Source organism: Pristiophorus japonicus, chromosome 8, assembly GCF_044704955.1.
Source record: "Pristiophorus japonicus isolate sPriJap1 chromosome 8, sPriJap1.hap1, whole genome shotgun sequence".
NCBI lineage: Eukaryota > Metazoa > Chordata > Chondrichthyes > Pristiophoridae > Pristiophorus > Pristiophorus japonicus.
The window spans coordinates 3,758,503-3,780,469 of NC_091984.1; the positions used below are offsets into that span (position 1 = coordinate 3,758,503).

The 21,967-nt window shown below is 53.5% G+C and overlaps 1 protein-coding gene across 7 annotated transcripts in view; it reads left to right on the plus strand.

Annotated features, from left to right (window-relative positions):
• Positions 1 to 21,967, plus strand: part of slc44a5b (solute carrier family 44 member 5b) — a 240,695-nt gene that overhangs the window by 102,864 nt on the left and 115,864 nt on the right. For all 7 annotated transcript variants that reach the window (XM_070886459.1, XM_070886461.1, XM_070886464.1 and 4 more), the window contains 3 exons: positions 9,827 to 9,911; positions 18,283 to 18,367; positions 20,121 to 20,249. In XM_070886459.1, coding sequence (XP_070742560.1) covers positions 9,827 to 9,911; positions 18,283 to 18,367; positions 20,121 to 20,249 — 299 coding nt within the window. The remainder of the gene's footprint in view (positions 1 to 9,826; positions 9,912 to 18,282; positions 18,368 to 20,120; positions 20,250 to 21,967) is intronic.

A 21,967-nucleotide genomic window follows, 5' to 3' on the forward strand; every position in this document is an offset into this window, starting at 1 on the left:
CCCTCAGTACTGCCCCTCCGACAGTGCGGCGCTCCCTCAGTACTGCCCCTCCGACAGTGCGGCGCTCCCTCAGTACTGCCCCTCCGACAGTGCACTCCCTCAGTACTGCCCCTCCAACAGTGCGGCGCTCCCTCGCGCTCCCTCAATACTGCCCCTCCGACAGTGCAGCACTCCCTCAGTACTGCCCCTCCGACAGTGCGGCGCTCCCTCAGTACTGCCCCTCCAACAGTGCAGCACTCCCTCAGTACTGCCCCTCCGACAGTGCAGCACTCCCTCAGTACTGCCCCTCCGACAGTGCAGCACTCCCTCAGTACTGCCCCTCCGACAGTGCAGCACTCCCTCAGTACTGCCCCTCCGACAGTGCAGCACTCCCTCAGTACTGCCCCTCCGACAGTGCAGCACTCCCTCAGTACTGCCCCTCCGACAGTGCAGCACTCCCTCAGTACTGCCGTTCTGATGGAGGGCGGAGGGCAGTTTCTGCCCCCTTATCTTTAAGCCAGCAGATTGTGGATTGGGATCCCACTCCAGGACTTGAACACAGTTTTCCAGGTTGCAATGCTGCACTGAGGGAATGCTGCATTGTCAGAGGTGTTATCCCTTGGATGAGATGTTAAATCAAGGACCCCTCTGTTTGGATGCATGCTAAAGTCCCACGGTACTATTCACAGAAGAGCCCAGAGCTCTATTGATGTCTGAGCAGCATTCCTCTGTCAACTAACGGCTAACAACCATGCTTTTCCCAGTCATGGTCACTGCTGTTTGTGGGACCTTGCTGTGTGTAAATGGTTGCTACACTGACCTAGGTAACAGCACTGCCTGAAAGTCGACAGTTAGTGAATTCATTGTTAGCGAAGTGCTTCAGGATATAGCTGAGAGATGCGATGACCGTTGTGGAAGTTGGCTCAGTATTTCTGTGGATGGCACTGTGTAAACCAGAGGACACTTCAGCCACAGTGAGAAGGGCTGGACCTTTACCACACGCTCATCTCACGCTGAAGGAGGACGTGTACCTGCCCCCGGGTCACCGCGTCCCGTGTACCTGCCCCCGGGTCACCGCGTCCCGTGTACCTGCCCCCGGGTCACTGCGTCCCGTGTACCTGCCCCCGGGTCACGGCGTCCCGTGTACCTGCCCCCGGGTCACTGCGTCCCCGTGTTCCTGCCCCCGGGTCACCGCGTCCCGTGTACCTGCCCCCGGGTCACCGCGTCCCGTGTACCTGCCCCCGGGTCACCGCGTCCCGTGTTCCTGCCCCCGGGTCACCGCGTCCCGTGTTCCTGCCCCCGGGTCACTGCGTCCCGTGTTCCTGCCCCCGGGTCACCGCGTCCCGTGTACCTGCCCCCGGGTCACTGCGTCCCCGTGTTCCTGCCCCCGGGTCACCGCGTCCCGTGTACCTGCCCCCGGGTCACTGCGTCCCGTGTTCCTGCCCCCGGGTCACCGCGTCCCGTGTACCTGCCCCCGGGTCACCGCGTCCCGTGTTCCTGCCCCCGGGTCACCGCGTCCCGTGTACCTGCCCCCGGGTCACCGCGTCCCGTGTTCCTGCCCCCGGGTCACTGCGTCCCGTGTTCCTGCCCCCGGGTCACCGCGTCCCGTGTTCCTGCCCCCGGGTCACTGCGTCCCGTGTTCCTGCCCCCGGGTCACCGCGTCCCGTGTACCTGCCCCCGGGTCACTGCGTCCCGTGTTCCTGCCCCCGGGTCACTGCGTCCCGTGTTCCTGCCCCCGGGTCACTGCGTCCCGTGTTCCTGCCCCCGGGTCACTGCGTCCCGTGTTCCTGCCCCCGGGTCACCGCGTCCCGTGTTCCTGCCCCCGGGTCACCGCGTCCCGTGTTCCTGCCCCCGGGTCACAGCGTCCCGTGTACCTGCCCCCGGGTCACCGCGTCCCGTGTACCTGCCCCCGGGTCACTGCGTCCCGTGTACCTGCCCCCGGGTCACCGCTATAGTGTCCTTACACCTTACTGTAGAATCACACGAGGCATGTACTGCAGACAAAGTCACTACGTGACCTGAACCTTTATTCCCAGGACCAAGAAGTGATGACCCTGCGTGGGACCTCCCTTTATATACCTGGATGACCAGGTGAGGACTGTCTCCCACAAGTGGTCAAGGTGTGCATTTCTCAGGTGTATACAGTGTACAGTGTTGTGACATGAAGGTTACAGTTATGTGAAGATTACAAACATGACATCACCTCCCCCCAACGTCTTTGGGTCAAAGATTGAATCTTTCAGGCGGTCGACACTCTCTCGTGGAGCGCCGCAGTTGGGGCTCTGGTTGTTGGGCCTCGGCACGCGTCTCTGTCGCCTGAGGTGATTCCGGCCTGTCCGGGCTGACCGCAGGGACTGTGCATGCTGGTGAATGTCCTTGTTGCTCATTCACTGGCGGTAGTGTGGGTGACATCTCGTGATCTTCCTCAGGTTCCTCAGTGTCCATGCTGAACCTTTTCTTTACTTGGTCCAGATGTTTGCGACATATCTGCCCATTGTTAAGTCTGACCACTATGACCCTATTCCCCTCTTTGCCAATTACAGTACCCTCAAGCCACTTGGGTCCCAAAGCGTGATTGAGAACAAATACAGGGTCATCAATTTCTATGCATCTCTCCACTGAGTTGCGATCATGGCACTCGATTTGGGACTGGCGCTTGCCCTCAACAATGTCTGACAGGGCTGGATGAATGAGGGACAGCCGCGTTTTAAGCGTGCGTTTCATGAGTAGTTCCGCGGGCGGGACTCCCATGAGCGAATGCGGGCGGGACCTATAGGCCAGCAGGAGGCGCGATAGGCGGTACTGAAGGGAGGGTCCTTGAATCCGGAGCATGCCTTGTTTTATGATTTGGACCGCACGTTCCGTCTGGCCATTGGAAGCCGGCTCGAATAGTGCTGTCCTACCATTACCCGACATAAACTCCTGGAATTCATAGCTAGTGAAACACGGGCCGTTGTCGCTAACCAGGATGTCCGGCAAGCCGTGGGTCGCGAAGACCGCACGCAGACTCTCCACTGTGGTGGATGTCGTGCACGAAATCAATATGATGCACTCGATCCATTTCGAGTATGCATCAACAACAATCAGGAACATTTTTCCCATGAACGGGCCCGCGTAGTCTACGTGAATACGTGACCATGGCCTGGTGGGCCAGGGCCACGGACTGAGGGGGGCCTCCCTGGGGGCACTGCCCAGCTGAGCACACGTTGTGCACCTGCGAACACAGTGTTCCAGGTCTGAGTCAATCCCCGGCCACCATACATGTGACCAGGCAATGGCCTTCATTAGCACGATGCCTGGGTGCTCGCTGTGGAGTTCCCTGATGAATGCTTCCCTTCCTTTCTGGGGCATGACTACCCGGCTGCCCCATAGCAGGCAGTCGGCTTGGATGGAGAGTTCATCCATCCGTCTGTGAAGTGGTCTGACCTCCTCAGGGCATGCTCCGTGTGCGGGCGCCCAATCCCCAGTCAGGACACATTTCTTTATCAGGGATAGGAGGGGATCTCTGTTGGTCCAGATTTTGATCTGGCGGGCTGTGATAGGGGAGCCTGCGCTGTCGAAAGCCTCAATGGCCATGACCATCTCAGCGCTTTGCTCCGACGCCCCCCTCGGTGGTCGCCAGTGGGAGCCTGCTGAGCGCGTCAGCGCAATTTTCGGTGCATGGCCGGTGCCGTATGGTGTAGTCACACGCAGCCAGCGTGAGGGCCCACCGCTGTATGTGAGCTGACGTATTGATATTGACAGCCTTGCTGTCGGACATCAGGGATGTTAACGGTTTGTGGTCCGTTTCTAACTCGAACCTTCTGCCGAAAAGATACTGGTGCATCTTTTTCACCCCGTAGACACATGCGAGTGCTTCCTTTTCAATCATCCCATAACCCCGTTCTGCCTGGGAGAGCGACCTGGAGGCATAAGCCACAGGTTGGAGTTAGCCCTCACCATTACTCTGCTGCAACACGCACCCAACCCCATAGGATGATGCATCACACGTTAAAACCAGTTTCTTACAGGTCAAACAGCTTGTTAGAACAAAGCAGATTCCACGCCCGATTGAAAGCCCGTTCTTGACAGTTCCCCCAAAACAATTCACAACCCTTACGCAGGAGCACATGCAGTGGCTCCAGCACTGTGCTTAAGTTCAGCAGAAAGTTCCCGAAATAGTTCAAGAGTCCCAGAAATGACCACAACTCCGATGTGTTGCCGGGCCTGGGCGCACGACGAATCACCTCCGTTTTGGATTCGGTGGGCCGGATCCTGTCTGCGGCAACCCTCCTGTCCAAAAACTCGACCTCTGGGGCCAAAAACACACACTTGGACTTCTTTAGTCGCAGGCCTACCCGGTCCAGTCGGCATAGCACCTCCTCCAGGTTGTGGAGGTGTTCCTCGGTGTCTCGACCCGTGATTAGGACATCATCTTGGAATACGATTGTTCCAGGATGGATTTGAGCAAGCTTTCCATGTTCCTCTGGAAGATTGCGGCTGCTGAACGAATGCCAAATGGACACCTGTTGTAAACGAATAGCCCCTTGTGCGTGGTGATGGTGGTCAGTAACTTGGATTCTTCAGCCAGTTCCTGAGTCATGTAGGCTGAAGTGAGGTCCAACTTGGTGAACAGCTTGCCACCTGCCAGCGTGGCAAAAAGATCCTCTGCTCTCGGGAGCGGGTATTGGTCCTGTAGTGACACTCGGTTGATGGTGGCCTTGTAGTCGCCACAAATCCTGACCGAGCCATCCGCTTTAAGGACAGGAACGATGGGGCTTGCCCAGTCACTGAATTCAACAGGTGAAATTATGCCCTCTCTTAGCAGCCTGTCCAACTCACTCTCAATTCTCTCACGCATCACATACGGCACGGCTCTGGCTTTGTGGTGCACTGGTCTGGCGTCCGGGGTGATGCGTATCACTACTTTGGGTGCACTTAAAGATCCCGGCACCTGGTTGAAAAAGTGGCTCGAATTGCTGTAGGACCTGTGAGCATGAACTTGGCTCCACAGATGAAATGGCGTGCACATCCCCCCATTTCCAGTTCATCTCGGCTAACCAGCTCCTCCCCAAGAGTGCGGGACCATTCCCCGGGACAATCCAGAGTGGCAGCCGGTTCTCCGATCCATTGTGTGTGACCACCAAGTTTGCACTGCCTCGTACTGGGATGATCTCTCTGGTGTACGTCCGTAACTGCGTGGCAATGCGTTCCAGTTTGGGCCTGTTAGCTTTGAGTGGCCATAATTTTTCAAATTGTTGGGCACTCATAGGTGACTGGCTGGCTCCTGTGTCAGTTCCATGCGTACCGGGATGCCATTTAATAGAACTTTCATCATCATAGGTGGCGTTTTGTGTACGAGCTGTGGACGTCTGCCACATGAACCCGCTGGACTTCAGCATCCATAGCTTTGCCCCAAGCATCACCCTGCCTTGCAGACCCCTCGTCTGGTTCCTCTGCCTCGTAAACCAGCCTCGCTATGGGCTTTCTGCACATTCTGGCCAGATGTCCACTGAAGTTACAGTTTCTACAGATAAATTGCTGAAACCTGCAGGTTTTCGCAGCATGTTTGCCACCGCACCTCCAGCATGAGCTGAGATTGTTGTGAACAAAGGAACTGTTACCAGGCATTCCTCTCTGATTGTCTCTTTGATTACTCCTGAGCACTCTGTTGCTGAGTGTCAATGGTCCCATCCCGGGACGCATTGTCCCTTGTGATGGTGTGAATTGTCGATCCCCCTGCCATTGTCTCTGTTGCTGGCCCGCCCTAGAGTCTGTTGCTGCCTGGGCAGTGTCGAATTGCCCTTGCCTGCCTGCGGGGTTCTGAGTCTTGTTTACAATGTTAACTCCCTGGTCCATCACCACGTTGGAACCAGGGCTGCGCGTGTAAATTATCTTGGTCTCCTCTTCCCCTGCCATGAAGGTCTGAGCTATCAGCGTTGCCCTTTACAAAGTCAATTCCTTGGTCTCAATAAGCTTCCTGAAAATCCCGGCATGACCAATGCCCTCAATGAAGAAATCCCTTAACATCTCCCCCCTGCAGGCGTCTGTGAACTTACAGAGGCTGACCAAACGCCGAAGGTCCGCAATGACGTCCGATATGCTTTGTCCCTCCCGACGCCGGTGTGTGTAGAACCAGTGCCAGGCCATGTGTATACTGCTCGCCGGTGTGAGGTGCTCACCGATCAGAGTGCTGAGCTCTTCAAAGAACTTGTCCGCCGGCTTCTCGGGTGCGAGCAGGTCTTTTATCAGCGCGTACGTCTTGGATCCACAGCTGGTCAGTAGATGCGCCCTTCGCTTGTCAGCCACTTCCTCTCCCAGAGGAAGCCCTGCTGGAGCCTCTCAACGAAATCGTCCCAGTCCTCACGAACACAGTACCGTTCCTCTGTGCTACCGGTGGCCATCCTCGTGGGTTGTTGATTCCCGTTTCTCGTCGCCAAATATAGTGCCCTTACACCGTACTATAGAATCACACGAGACATGTACTGCAGACAAGGTCACTGCGTGACCTGAACCTTTATTCCCAGGACCAAGAAGTGTTGACCCTGCGTGGGACCTCCCTTTATATACCTGGATGACCAGGTGAGGAGTGTCTCCCACAAGTTCACCCCCTGTGGTCAAGGTGTGCATTACTCAGGTATATACAGTGTACAGCGTTGCTACATAAAGGTTACAGTTATGTGAGGTTACAAACAGGACATCCGAGTCCCGTGTTCCTGCCCAGCCAGCCATGCGCCGACCCCTTACCGCTCGGCGGGAGTGGATCCGCTGCTGCTCGCTGCCCCCGGCTCGCCGGCCCTTCGGCCATTAAAGGGGAGGGCGCTCTGTCGCGGCCGCCATTTTGTTTGGGTTGTTGGGCCGGCTCTGGCCAGGCGGCCAATAGCATGTGCACTTGGGTGCCAGGCCACTGGCCCGGCCCAAACCCTCCCCAGTGGCCCAATGGGCGTCACTGAAGTGGCTGCAGAGCTTTGACTGAAGGGCAGGGGCGTTGCTGCATGTTCACGTGGCACTGATGACACCGCCCGCCTTCCCCCAGCCTCCCTCAGCCGCCCCACGCGTCACCGCAACAAATCTCAAAAGTTTAAGAGGCCAAAATCCCCCCCTTCTCCGCCCCATGGATTCTGGCGGAGAATATTCATTTAATTCGAATTATCCACCTGGTTTTGGGGTGGAGAGCAATTACTGGCCCATCGGGTCAACAGCCCAGGAACAGGCCATTGGGCCCAGCGCTCCGTGCCGGAGTTTATGCCCCACCGCTCCGTGCCGGGGTTTGTGCCCCACCGCTCCGTGCCGGGGTTTATGCCCCACCGCTCCGTGCCGGGGTTTGTGCCCCACCGCTCCGTGCCGGGGTTTATGCCCCACCGCTCCGTGCCGGGGTTTATGCTCCACACCAGCCCCCTCCCACCCCTCTCCAGCTCACCCTATCCCCATATCCTTCTATTCCTTTCTCCCTCATGTGTTTATCCAGCTTCCCCTTAAATGCATCGATACTATTCACCTCAACCCCTCCCTGTGGCAGCGAGTTCCACATTCTCACCGCTCTCTGGGTAAAGAGGTTTCTCCTGAATTCCCCATTGGGTTTATTAGCGACTGTCTGATATTGATGGCCCCGAGCTCTGGTCTCCCCCACAGGGGGAAACATCTTCTCTTTGGCTACCCTTTCATAATCTTCAAGACCTCTATTAGGTCACCCCCTCAGCCTCCTCTTTTGTAGAACACAGAGCCCCAGGATTTCCAGCCTTTCCTGACAGTTAACTGAGGCCACGTACAACGCTTCACAAGTGGAATCCTAAGTGAAGCATTTTTCTTTTCTGGGTAGAGTGAAGTGGAAGTACTCTGTGCACCTTTCGTGGACGAGATGGCTCCTGTGGGGCGTGTGAGGTCCGACCCCACCCTGGCAGTCGGGGAATTCAAATTCAGTGGGGGGGGGTCGGAGTGGCCGATGATCGGAGTCGTCAGCACCGCTGTGACATCATCGCGCTGACCTGTCACACCGTCCCGCCCCATCAGTTAAAGGGGAGGGTCCGCTGCGAACCCCTGGCAAACACTGGCCCACCCGGGAGGGTTTCGGCCCAGCGGCCTGGCACCCAAGAGGGCGAGGTGTGGGGCTGCCTGTTGGTGGCCCGGCCGAACCCGGGGCCGGGGGGGGGGGGGGGCAATAATTGTCGACCTGACCCGGCAGTCGGCCGACAAACAAAAACAACACGGTGTAGCCGGCAGCACGCTCTCCCCTTTAAGGGTGGACGCACCACCCAGCCGCAGCGAGTGTACCGACGGTAAAAGCTGCCGGCGGGGGGGGGGGGGCCCGGCGGGGGTGGGGCTCCCGGGGGCAATGCCGGGAGAGGGACAATTTTCCGCGGGGCAATTTGGGGAAGGGGTCGGCGCGTGCACGCCACAGCGGAAAAGCGGGCGGAGTAATCGTGGACACCGTTCCGACTCTGGTCGAAGGGCAATTCTTAAAATGGCAGCCCCCTCCGCGGAGACATGGCGGCCAGTCCGCACCAAGAAAGGAGACATTTCAGGCTCCTAGTGTCAGTAACGGTGACCATGAAACTATCGGATTGTCGTAAAAAAACTCATCTGGTTCACTGATGTCCTTTACGGGGCTGGAAATCTGCCGTCCTTACCTGGCCTGGCCTGTACGTGGTTCCATCCTTACCCAGTCTGGCCTGTAAGTGACTCCATCCTTACCTGGCCTGGCCTGTAAGTGACTCCATCCTTACCCGGCCTGGCCTGTAAGTGACTCCATCCTTACCTGGTCTGGCCTTTAAGTGACTCCATCCTTACCTGGTCTGGCCTGTAAGTGACTCCATCCTTACCTGGTCTGGCCTTTAAGTGACTCCATCCTTACCCGGCCTGGCCTGTAAGTGACTCCATCCTTACCTGGCCTGGCCTTTAAGTGACTCCATCCTTACCTGGTCTGGCCTGTAAGTGACTCCATCCTTACCTGGTCTGGCCTGTAAGTGACTCCTTCCTTACCTGGTCTGGCCTGTAAGTGACTCCATCCTTACCTGGTCTGGCCTGTAAGTGACTCCTTCCTTACCTGGTCTGGCCTGTAAGTGACTCCTTCCTTACCTGGTCTGGCCTTTAAGTGACTCCATCCTTACCCGGCCTGGCCTGTAAGTGACTCCATCCTTACCTGGCCTGGCCTTTAAGTGACTCCATCCTTACCTGGTCTGGCCTGTAAGTGACTCCTTCCTTACCTGGTCTGGCCTGTAAGTGACTCCTTCCTTACCTGGTCTGGCCTTTAAGTGACTCCATCCTTACCTGGTCTGGCCTGTAAGTGACTCCTTCCTTACCTGGCCTGGCCTGTAAGTGACTCCATCCTTACCTGGTCTGGCCTGTAAGTGACTCCTTCCTTACCTGGTCTGGCCTGTAAGTGACTCCATCCTTACCCGGCCTGGCCTGTAAGTGACTCCATCCTTACCCGGCCTGGCCTGTAAGTGACTCCATCCTTACCCGGCCCGGCCTGTACGTGGTTCCATCCTTACCCGGTGTGGCCTATATGTGACTCCAGACCCACACCAACTTGGTTGGGGCCGAAATTGGGTGCCAGGCTACTGGCACCAGCCGAAACCCTCCCTGGTGTGCCAGTGTTCGCCACTGACGCGGTGGCAGAGTTCACAGCGGCCCCGCCCCTTGAACTCAATTTCGGCTCGTTGACCCCCTAACCGCCTCCGGAAATGGCTGAGCGAGCCATCGCCACCGTCTCTGGGCGGCTGGGGACGGGCAATAAATGCCGGCCTTGCCAGCGATGCTCACATTCCCGAGAGTGAAATTTAAAAAAAAAACGGGTCTCTGGTTTTTCACACGATGGCAAGTTACAGTATAAATATCGACTAATCGCTTGCACCTCTTTTGTTTACAGCCTGGGTCCATGGAGATCCGAGGAAAGTGGTCTATCCCACGGACAGCCGAGGCCAATTCTGTGGCCAGAAGGGTACTGCCAACGAGTGAGTGTTGAATAATACATTCCAAAAAGCGGGCTTTGTGAGGGTCATTATGTCATTTTCTACAATGGCAACAAACTCGGGACTGTGGAGAGTGCAGACAGGGTTAACAGTCCAAGTGTAGAAATCACTAAACATTGGCCAGGTACACAACAAATCATTGCCCAATGGAATATTGGCCTTTCCCAGGAGGGCGACAATGCACAGGGTGATGGTGATGTTACAGCTGTACACAGCTCTGTTTACACCCCATCTGGATACTGCCTTCACACTGGGAGTACTGCGTACAGTTCTGGTCGCCGTATTATAGAAAGGATATTGAGGCACTGTAGAGGGTGCAGAGAAGATTTACAAGAATGATACCAGAAATGCGAGGGTGTACCTATCAGGACAGGATGAACAGACTGGGAAGATCAGGTATACTGAAATAAGATTATGAAAGGATTTGATCGGGCCGGCACAGAAAAGGTGTTTCGACTTGTGTGGTAGTCCAACACTGGAGGCCATCAATATAAGATAATCACCAATAAACCCAATGGGGAATTCAGGAGAAACTTCTTTACCCAGAGAGCGGTGAGAATGTGGAACTCGCTGCCACAGGGAGGGGTTGTTTTGGGCTCTCCTACCACAGGAAATAGTCTCTATCTATCAACCTTATCAACTCCTTTCATCATCGTAAACACCTCGATTAGATCACCCCTTATACTCAGGGAACACGAGCCCAGTCTGTGCAACCTGCCCTCGTAATTTAACCCTTTCAACCCCGCCATCATTCTGGTGAATCTGTGCTCACCCACTCCGAGGCCGATATATCCTCCCTGAGGGACGAGCCCAGAACAACACAGCATTACACGAGATATACGGCACAGAAACAGGCCATTCGGCCCAACCAGTCCATGCCGGCGTTTATGCTCCACTCGAGCCTCCTCCCATCTTTCCTCATCTAAATCTATCAGCATAATCCTCTATTCCCTTCTCCCTCATCTGTTTGTCCAGCTTCCCCTTAAATACATCGATACTATTTGACTCAACCCCTCTCTGTGGCAGCGAGTTCCACATTCTCACCCCTCTCTGGGTAAATAGAAACATAAAAAATAGGTGCAGGAGTAGGCCATTCAGCCCTTCGAGCCTGCACCGCCATTCAATAAGATCATGACTGATCATTCACCTCAGTACCCCTTTCCTGCTTTCTCTCCATACCTCTTGATCACTTTAGCCGTAAGGGCCATATCTAACTCCCTCTTGAATATATTCAATGAACTGACATCAACAACTCTCTGCGGCAGGGAATTCCACAGGTTAACAACTCTCTGAGTGAAGAAGTTTTTCCTCATCTCAGTCCTAAATGGCTTACCCCTTATCCTAAGACAATGTCCCCTTGTTCTGGACTTCCCCAACATCGGGAACATTCTTCCTGCATCTAACCTGTCCAGTCCCGTCAGAATTTTGTATGTTTCTATGAGATCCCCTCTCATTCTTCTAAACTCCAGTGTATAAAGGCCCAGTTGATCCAGTCTCTCCTCATATGTCAGTCCTGCCATCCCTGGAATCAGCCTGGTGAACCTTCGCTGCACTCCCTCAATAGCAAGAACGTCCTTCCTCAGATTAGGAGATCAAAACTGAACACAATATTCCAGGTGAGGCCACACTAAGGCCCTGTACAACTGCAGTAAGACCTCCCTGCTCCTATACTCAAATCCCCTAGCTATGAAGGCCAACATACCATTTGCCTTCTTCACCGTCTGCTGTACCTGCATGCCGACCTTCAATGACTGATGAACCATGACACCCAGGTCTCGATGCACCTCCCCTTTTCCTAATCTGCCGCCATTCAGATAAGATTCTGCCTTTGTGTTTTTGCCCCCAAAGTGGATAACCTCGCATTTATCCCCATTATACTGTGTTTGCCTACTCACCTAAGAGCTGAATTCCAGAGGTGAGGTGAGAGCGACTGCCCTTGTCATCAAGCCAGCATTTTATCATGTATGGGACATTGAAACCAGTTCTGGGGGAAATGGGACCTGTACAAAAGGGACGGTTTGCACTTGGGCAGGACTGGAACTGATGTCCTGGGGGTAACACTTGCTAATGCAGTTCGGGAGTGTTTAAACTAATATGGCAGGGGGATGGGAACCTATGCAGCGAGACAGGGCGAAGTAATATGCATGGGGCCAAGTTTCGGCCTGAGTTGCTCCTGTTTTTTTGGAGCAACTGGTTTAGAATGGAGTATCTTAGAAATTGCAATTCTCGGCATTTAGTTTGCTCCAGTTCTAGTCAGTTAGAACAGTTTCAGTTTGGAACAGATTTTTTTTTTAAAAGGGGGCGTGTCCGGCCACTTACGCCCGTTTTGAAAGTTTAGGCAGTAAAGAGGTTTCTCCTGAATTCCCCATTGGATTTATTAGTGACTGTCTTATATTGATGGCCCCCAGTTATGCTCTTCCCCACAAGTGGAAACATGCTCTCTGTATCCACTCTATCCAAACCCTTCATAATGTTAAAGACCTCTATTAGGTCACTCCTCAGCCTTCTCTATTGTAGAGCAAAGAGCTCTGGCCTGTTCAATCTTTTCTGATACGTACAATCTCTCAGGACTGGCATTATTCATGTGAATCTATATTGCACCTTCTCCAGTGCCTCTATATCCTTTCAATAATATGGTGACCAGAATTGTGCTCAGTGCTCCAAGTGTGGTCTAACTGAGGTTCCATACAGGTTTAACATAATTTCTCTGATTTTGAATTCTATCCCTACAGAAATGAACCCTAGTTCTTGCTTTGCGTTTTTTATGGCCTTATTAACCTGCGCCAATACGTTTAGTGATTTGTATATCTGTGCTCCCAGATCCCTCTGTTCTTCCGCCCCATTCAGATTTTGATTTTCCAAGCAGTGTGTGGGCTCCTCATTCTTCCTCCACAATGCACCACACACACCCAACCATATTGAAGTTCATTTGCCGACGCCCACTCTACAACTTTATTAATGCCTTCCTGGGATTTCGTCGCAGTCTCCCTCAGTATTAACTGCACCGCCTAATGTGGTGTTGACCACAACTTTAGAGATGGCATTTCCACCTGTGTCATGGGGCACTGACCTCTGCTAGGGGAATCCTAAACCACAAGATGTCCCTGTTGGTCATCTCCGGTGCATGGCCACCAGGTTCCAGACGGACGCCGTGTTGTGCATTGAGGAACAGTCGCTACTAATAAACATTCGGAGACCAATTTTAAAACCAATGAGTGAAGGGTAGGGATTGGCAGCAAGGCTCAACCTCACCACCACAAAGGTCAGTATGTAGGTAGAGCAAGTGATCAGGAAGGCCAATGGTATCTTGGCCTTTATTGCAAAGGGGATGGAGTATAAAAGCAGGGAAGTCTTGCTACAGTTGTACAGGGTATTGGTGAGGCCACACCTGGAGTACTGCGTGCAGTTTTGGTTTCCATATTTACGAAAGGATATACTTGCTTTGGAGGCAGTTCAGAGAAGTTCACTCGGTTGATTCTGGAGATGAGGGGGTTGACTTATGAGGAAAGGTTGAGGAGGTTGGGCCTCTACTCATTGGAGTTCAGAAGAATTAGAGCTGATCTTATCGAAACGTATAAGATTATGAGGGGGCTTGACAAGGTGGATGCGGAGAGGATGTTTCCACTGATGGGGGAGACTAGAACTAGAGGACATAATCTTAGAATAAGGGGCCGCCCATTTAAAACTGAGATGAGGAGAAATTTCTTCTCTCAGAGGGTTGTAAATCTGTGGAATTCACTGCCTCAGAGAGCTGTGGAAGCTGGGACATTGAATACATTTAAGACAGAAATAGACAGTTTCTTAACCGATAAGGGAATAAAGGGTTATGGGGAGCGGGCAGGGAAGTGGAGCTGAGTCCATGATCGGATCAGCCATGATCTTCTTGAATGACGGAGCAGGCTCGAGAGACAGTATGGCCTACTCCTGATCCTATTTCTTATATTCTTATGTTCTTTAACATCTCTGTGACAGAAGAGCATGACTTTGTAGTCCAAATCCAGAGACTTGAGCACAAAATCAGACTTGAGCAGAACTGAGGGAGTGCTGCACTGTCGGAGGGACAGTACTGAGGGAGAGCTGCACGGTCGGAGAGGCAGTACTGAGGGAGCGCTGCACTGTCGGAGGGGCAGCACTGAGGGAGCGCAGTACTGTCGGAGGGGCAGTACTGAGGGAGTGCCGCACTGTCGGAGGGGCAGTACTGAGGGAGTGCCACACTGTCGGAGGGGCAGTACTGAGTGAGTGCTGCACTGTCGGAGGGGCAGTACTGAGGGAGCGCTGCACTGTCGGAGGGGCAGTACTGAGGGAGCACTGCACTGTCGGAGGGGCAGTACTGAAGGAGCGCTGCACTGTCGGAGGGGCAGTACTGAGGGAGTGCCGCACTGTCGGAGGGGAAATATTGAGGGAATGCCGCGCTGTCGGAGGGGCGGTACTGAGGTAGCGCTGAATTGTCGGAGGGGCAGTACTGAGGGAGCGCAGCACTGTTGGAGGGCCAGTACTGAGGGAGTGTCGCACTGTCGGAGGGGCAGTACTGAGGGAGTGCCGCACTGTCGGAGGGGCAGTACTGAGGGAGTGCCGCACTGTTGGAGGGGCAGTACTGAGGGAGTGCTGCACTGTCGCTGGGGCAGTACTGAGGGAGCGCTGCACTGTCGGAGGGGCAGTACTGAGGGAGCGCTGCACTGTCGGAGGGGCAGTACTGAGGGAACGCTGCACTGTCGGAGGTGTCGTTTTTCTGATTGGATGTTAAACCGAGGCCCCATCTGCCCTCTCAGGTGGATGTAAAAGATCTCGTGGCCCTATTTTGAAGAAGAGCAGGGGAGTTCTCCCCGGTGTCCTGGGGCCAATATTTAACTCTCAATCAAAATCACTAAAAAACACAAAGATTTTTTTTATATGTTCCTGGGATGTGGGCGTCGCTGGCAAGGACGGCATTTATTGCCCGTCCCTAATTGCCCCTTGAAAAGATGTTGGTGAGCTGCCTTCTTGAACCGCTGCAGTCCGTGTGGTGAAGGTGCTCCCACATTATCTGGGTCATTGTCACTTTGCTGTTTGTGGGAGCTTGCTGTGCACAACTTGGCGGCTGTGTTTCCTACATTACAACAGTGACTACACTCCAAATGTACTTTGTTGCCTGTAGAGCACTTTGGGACGTCCTGAGGTTGTGAAAGGTGCTATATAAATGCAAGTCTTTCTGTTCCACTGTCTCTAATTTGTCACACTGCTTTGCCAAAATCCAACTCTGTATGAGTAAAAATTACGCCAATTAAGCGTCGGATGACCAAAGCCATTGTCTTTGGCCCCTGCCACAAACGTTGCTCCCCTGCCTGCCCACTGGCTGACGCGGAACCAGACTGGCATCCTATCTGACCCTGAGATAAACTGCTGACCACGTCTCTGTGCTATGACTAAACCCGCCTACGTCCACCTCTGTAACATCGTCTGTCTCCACCCCTGCCTCAGCTCATCTGCTGCTGAAACCCTCATCCATGGCTGTGCGACCTCCATTCTCAGCTATTCCAACGCACTCCTGGCCGGCCTCTCATCTTCCACCCGCCTTAGACTGAGCTTATCCAAAACTCTGCTGCCCCGTGTCCTAACTGACACCCAGTCCCGCTCACCCATCACCCCCTGTGCTCACTGACCGTGTCCTAACTCGCACCCAGTCCCACTCACCCATCACCCCCTGTGCTCACTGCCCCGTGTCCTAACTCACACCCAGTCCCGCTCACCCATCACCCCCTGTGCTCACTGCCCCGTGTCCTAACTCACACCCAGTCCCGCTCACCCATCACCCCCTGTGCTCACTGCCCTGTGTCCTAACTCGCACCGAGTCCCGCTCACCCATCACCCCTGTGCTCACTGACTGTGTCCTAACTCGCACCCAGTCCCGCTGACCCATCACCCCCTGTGCTCACTGCCCCGTGTCCTACTCCTGCACCTATTTTCTATGTTTCTATGTTTCTATATTTCTATGTTTCTATGGTCTAGTAGTATTAGGCTGTCCCTCGAAGCGAGGATGACTTGCTTCCACGCCAAAAAAGGATGAGTTCACAGGTGTTTCAATAAAGGACCTAATATTCCGGATCCTGAACTACATCCTGAAGGGTGGAAGATGCCTGTGGGTGGATTTTTTTAACGTGGGGTGACCGTTGCACACCAGCCACCACACGGGCTTGACAGAGCCAGGTCTTGGTCCAGTGGCAAGGGTTAACCAGGATAACTGGAGACCTGCTCTGCTGCACGGACCTAGTGCGCACACATATTGCACAGTGTGGGCTGGGTCCGTGCTGCCCCTGAGCCCTCGCCTTTCCTGGGCCCCGAACCCTCGCCTCTCCTGGGTCCCCGATCTCTGACTCCAGGAATGTGGTTGCCCTCCGAAGTGTGGCCCAGCGAGCCACTCAGTTGTGAAGAAGGCGCCCCTCCCCCCCCCACCATCTCAGGGGCAACTAGGGATGGGCAAAAAATGCTGGAGGCCCACATCCCCTGAACGAATAAAAAAACCTGATCAAATCCTTTAATTGTTACAAACACCTTCTCACGGGAAGGAGATCTGCCGTCCTTACCTAGACAGCAGGCGGTGAAGAAAGCAAATGGCATGTTGGCCTTCATAGCGGGAGGATTTGAGTATCGGAGCAGGGAGGTCTTACTGCAGTTGTACAGGGCCTTGGTGAGGCCACACCTTGAGTATTGTAACCTGCCCACATAATTTCAGCCTTTTGGGGCAAGAGGGTTCAGAATTGTCTGCTCAACTACAATATCCGGAGTCCAACTTCATAATCCCCAGAAGGAGAATTGGTGATTATGTCAGACAATTCCTTGAGGATCAGCTGGTGATAAGCTAAAATCAACCAAAGCCGGCCTTTTTTTGGAACAGATTGCGATGAGCGCTGAAAGTGCGGGGTTTGAATGTAATCATTACACAGTGACTACGTGATGCTGTATTCCTGACTAAACCAACAGTGTGCGTGTTGCTGCATCACCCGGCACTGTGATATATGCAGCAAGTAGAATCAATCGTGCTGCCTGTGACTTTCAAATGTGCAATGAATTGAGCGACGCTCGGCACGCATCGAATAGATTCCCAATTCAAATTAAGTACAAGTGCTTAAGAGAATTTGCCTCCTGATTGGAAACAGCCCACAGTACCGCACCCAAATGTAACCCGCACTCAATTTAACTTTGAAGTAAAACTCGGCCTGAAATATTTGCTTAACATAGCGCAGAAGGAAAACAACCTTACATTGAAATAATATTTCCTACGTTTGCACAAGTTTGAAGGATTGTATTGGGCTTGCCTGCTGTAGATACATCAGACAGAAAGTTCCAACTAAACCGCCCCCCCCCACTCTAAACCAGAATACAACACGCAGCAAGAAGCTTAACATAGCTTCAAAGGTCAGAAAGGTGGCTTATTCTGAACAACAACAACAAGCGTTTATATAGTGCCTTTAACCTAGTTTAAAAATCTCCCACAGCGCTTCAGAGGAGCGATTATCGAACAAGCTTTGACACCGAGCCGAAGAAGGAGCTATTGGGGCAGTTGGCCAAACACTTACTCAAAGAGGCAGGTTTCCAGGAGGCCAGAATTGGAGGAGCGCAGCGATCTCGGAGGGCCTTGATTTCAAAATCCTCATCCTTGTTTTCAAATCCCTCCATGGTCTCGCCTCTCCCTATCTCTGTAATCTCCTCCAGCCCTACAACCCACCCCGAGATATCTGCGCTCCTCCAATTCTGCCCTCTTGAGCATCCCTGATTATAATCGCTCCACCATCGGTGGCCGTGCCTTCTGTTGCCTGGGCCCCAAGCTCTGGAACTCCCTCCCTAAACCTCTCCGCCTCTCTACCTCTCTCTCCTCCTTCAAGACGCTCCTAAAAACCTATCTCTTTGACCGAGCTTTTGGTCACCTGCCCTAATATCTCCGTATGTGGCTCGCTCTCAAATTTTTATCTCATAACATTCCTGTGAAGCACCTTGTGACGTACCACTACGTTAAAGGTGCTATATAAATACAGGTTGTTGTTGTTGTCTGTGGGGCTGGAGGAGGTTACAGAGAAACGGAGGGAGCGAGGGCCATGGAAGTATTTGAAAACACGGATGAGAAATTTGAAATCGAGGCATTGCCGGACCGGGAGTCAATGGAGGTCAGCGAGCTCAGGATGGATGATCAACCGCTTAAACTAATGTGCAAATCAGGTTTTACAGATAATGGTTTAAGATCGAGCATTGAATTGATCTGGTGCAGGCCCCAGCCTTGATATTTGTATCGGGCTGCTAACGTGGGGAATGGACTCGGTTCCCTCCTTGGCGATTATAATAATTTAAACAGCGTTGTAACATTTAACTCATTCTCTTCCAGGAACAAGACAATTTTGTTTTACTTCAACATCCTTAAGTGTGCAAGTCCCGCAGTCCTTATAAACTTGCAGTGCCCGACTAAACAGGTAAGGAGGAGGACCTGCACGGTCTGACAGTGCAGCGCTCCCTCGGTACTGCCCCTCCGTCAGTGCAGCACTCCCTTGGTACTGCCCCTCCGACAGTGTAGTGCTCCCTCAGTACTGCCCCTCCGACAGTGTAGTGCTCCCTCAGTACTGCCCCTCCGATAGTGCAGCACTCCCTCATTACTGCCCCTCCGTCAGTGTAGTGCTCCCTCAGTACTGCCCCTCCGACAGTGTAGTGCTCCCTCAGTACTGCCCCTCCGACAGTGCAGCACTCCCTCAGTACTGCCCCTCCGTCAGTGTAGTGCTCCCTCAGTACTGCCCCTCCGACAGTGCAGCGCTCCCTCAGTACTGCCCCTCCGACAGTGCAGCACTCCCTCAGTACTGCCCCTCCGTCAGTGTAGTGCTCCCTCAGTACTGCCCCTCCAACAGTGCAGCACTCCCTCAGTACTGCTCCTCCGACAGTGTCACTCCCTCAGTACTGCCCCTCTGACAGTGCAGCACTTCCTCAGTGCTACCCCTCCGACAGTGTCACTCCCTCATTACTGCCCTTCCGACAGTGCAGCACTCCCTCAGTACTGCCCCTCCGACAGTGCAGCACTCCCTCAGTACTGCCCCTCCGACAGTGCAGCACTCCCTCAGTACTGCCCCTCCGACAGTGCGGCGCTCCCTCAGTACTGCCCCTCCGACAGTGCGGCGCTCCCTCAGTACTACCCCTCCGACAGTGCAGCGCTCTCTCAGTACTGCCCCTCCGACAGTGCAGCACTCCCTCAGTACTGCCCCTCCGACAGTGCAGCACTCCCTCAGTACTGCCCCTCCGACAGTGTCACTCCCTCAGTACTGCCCCTCTGACAGTGCAGCACTCCCTCAGTACTGCACTGGGAGGGTCAGGCTGGATTTGCTGCTCACCACCCACAGGCTCTGACTGCGAGATACGAGAGCTACCAATTGAGCCCAGACCTGATGCTTGAGTCCAGCTCCCTCAGTATGGAGGTACTACAAGGGGAAAAACGTTGAGTCTGCGATTAGTGGGACATCTTTGGATTTGAGTTCCCTGGGCTAAATGTTACTTCTCATGTTCCTCATGTTGTTAACAGATGGAGTTCTGAGTTTAACATTTAGAATAAGACAATCATAAAAATTTACAGCACGGAAGGAGGCCATTCGGCCCATCGTGTCCATGCCGGCCGACCAAGAGCTACCCAGCCTAATCCCACTTTCCAGCTCTCGGTCCGTAGCCCTGTAGGTTACGACACTTCAGGTGCACATCCAAGTACTTTTTAAATGTGGTGAGGGTTTCCCGCTCTACCGCCCTTTCAGGCCGTGAGTTCCAGACCCCCACCACCCTCTGGGTGAAAAATGTTCTCCTCAAATCCCCTCTAACCTCCCCCCAATTACTTTAAATCAATGCCCCCTGGTTGTTGACCCCTCTGCTCAGGGAAACAGGTCCTTCCTATCCACTCTATCCAGGCCCCTCATAATTTTATACACCTCAATCAGGTCTCCCCTCAGCCTCCTCTGTTCCAAAGAAAACAACCCCAGCATCTCCAGTCTTTCCTCACAGCCAACATTCTCCAGTCCTGGATAACTTAACATTATAAATGATATCGGTTTGTCCTTTGGCAATAATATCCCTCAGAGCAGCATCGAATGTGGTTCCAATCTTGGAGTTTGTGATGTAAGGGAATGAAGAAAAGTCTAATTGCATTGGCTGGAAATTGAACATTTTATTGTTAATATTTTCCTCTCGTTTTAACAGCTGTGCGTTGAGAAGTGCCCAAACCGGTTTGCCAGTTACAGCAACGTAAAGTCTCCTTTCCGATGGAACAAAACTTATTGGGAGTATTACCGACAGTTTTGCCAGCCTGGCTTCAACAGCCCTCGAAAGGTGGGTACGATCGGGTGAATTCACAGTCATATCATCACACAGAGAATGTGCAGCCCAGGAACAGGCCATTGGGCCCAGCGCTCCGTGCCGGGGTTTATGTCCCACCGCTCCGTGCCGGGGTTTATGCCCCACCGCTCCGTGCCGGGGTTTATGTCCCACCGCTCCGTGCCGGGGTTTATGCCCCACCGCTCCGTGCCGGGGTTTATGCCCCACCGCTCCGTGCCGGGGTTTATGCCCCACCGCTCCGTGCCGGGGTTTATGCCCCACCGCTCCGTGCCGGGGTTTATGCCCCACCGCTCCGTGCCGGGGTTTATGCCCCACCGCTCCGTGCCGGGGTTTATGCCCCACCGCTCCGTGCCGGGGTTTATGCTCCACACCAGCCCCCTCCCACCCCTCTCCATCTCACCCTATCCCCATATCCTTCTATTCCTTTCTCCCTCGTGTGTTTATCCAGCTTCCCCTTAAATACATCGATACTATTCGCCTCAACCCCTCCCTGTGGCAGCGAGTTCCACATTCTCACCGCTCTCTGGGTAAAGAGGTTTCTCCTGAATTCCCCATTGGATTTATTAGTGACTGTCTTATACTGATGGCCCCGAGTTCTGGACTCCCCCACAGGTGGAAACATTTTATCTACGTCTCCCCTATCAAATCACTTCATAATTTTGAAGACCGCTATCAGATTGGCCCTCGGCCTCCTCTTTTCTCGGGAAAAGTGCCCCTGCCTGTTCAATCCTTCCTGATTAGGAATAACCTCTCAGTTCTGGTATCACTCCAGTCAATCTTTTCTGCTGTCTCTGGTGCCTCTATATCCTTTCTATAATATGGAGACCAGACCTGTGCACAGTGCACCAAGTGTGGTCTAACCGAGGTTCGCTACACCTTGAACATCATTTCTCTGCTTTTCAGTCCTGTTCCTTGAGAAGTTTACCACACTGCTTGGTTTGCTTTTTTATGGCTTAATTAGCCTGTGTCATTACTTTTATGGATCTGTAGCTCTCGATCTCTTTGCTCAGTTTTGACTCTTATTTTCCAAAGACTATGTGTCTCTCTTATTCTTCCTATCAAAACGCATCACTAACACTTATCAACATCCTGGCGATCACCCTTGACCAGAAACTTAACTGGATCAGCCATATAAATACAGTGGGTGCATGAACAGGTCAGAGGCTGGGTATTCTGTGGCGAGTGTCTCATCTCAGGACTCCCCAAAGCCTTTCCACCATCTCAGTCCCTCAAAACAAGGAAACTTGCTTCCACGCCAAAAAGGGATGAGTTCACAGATGTTTCAATGAAGGACCTAATATTCCAGATCCCAAACTACAACCCGAAGGGTGGAAGATGTCTGTGCGTGGATTTTTTTAACGTGGGGTGACCGTTGCACACCAGCCACCACACGGGCTCGACAGAGCGAGGTCTTGGTCCAGTGGCAAGGATTAACCAAGACTAACTGGAGACCAGCTCTGCTGCACGGGCCTAGTGCACACACATATCGCACAGTGTGGGCTGGCCCGTGCTGCCCCTGGGCCCTCGCCTCTTCTGGGTCCCAGATTCACACCTTTCCTGGGCCCCGGTCACTTCCCCCACAAGTCAGGAGTGTGATGGAATACTCTCCACTTGCCTGGATGAGTGCAGCTCCAACAACACTCGAGAAGCTCGACACCATCCAGGACAAAGCAGCCGCTTGATCAGCACCCCATCCACCACCTTCAACACTC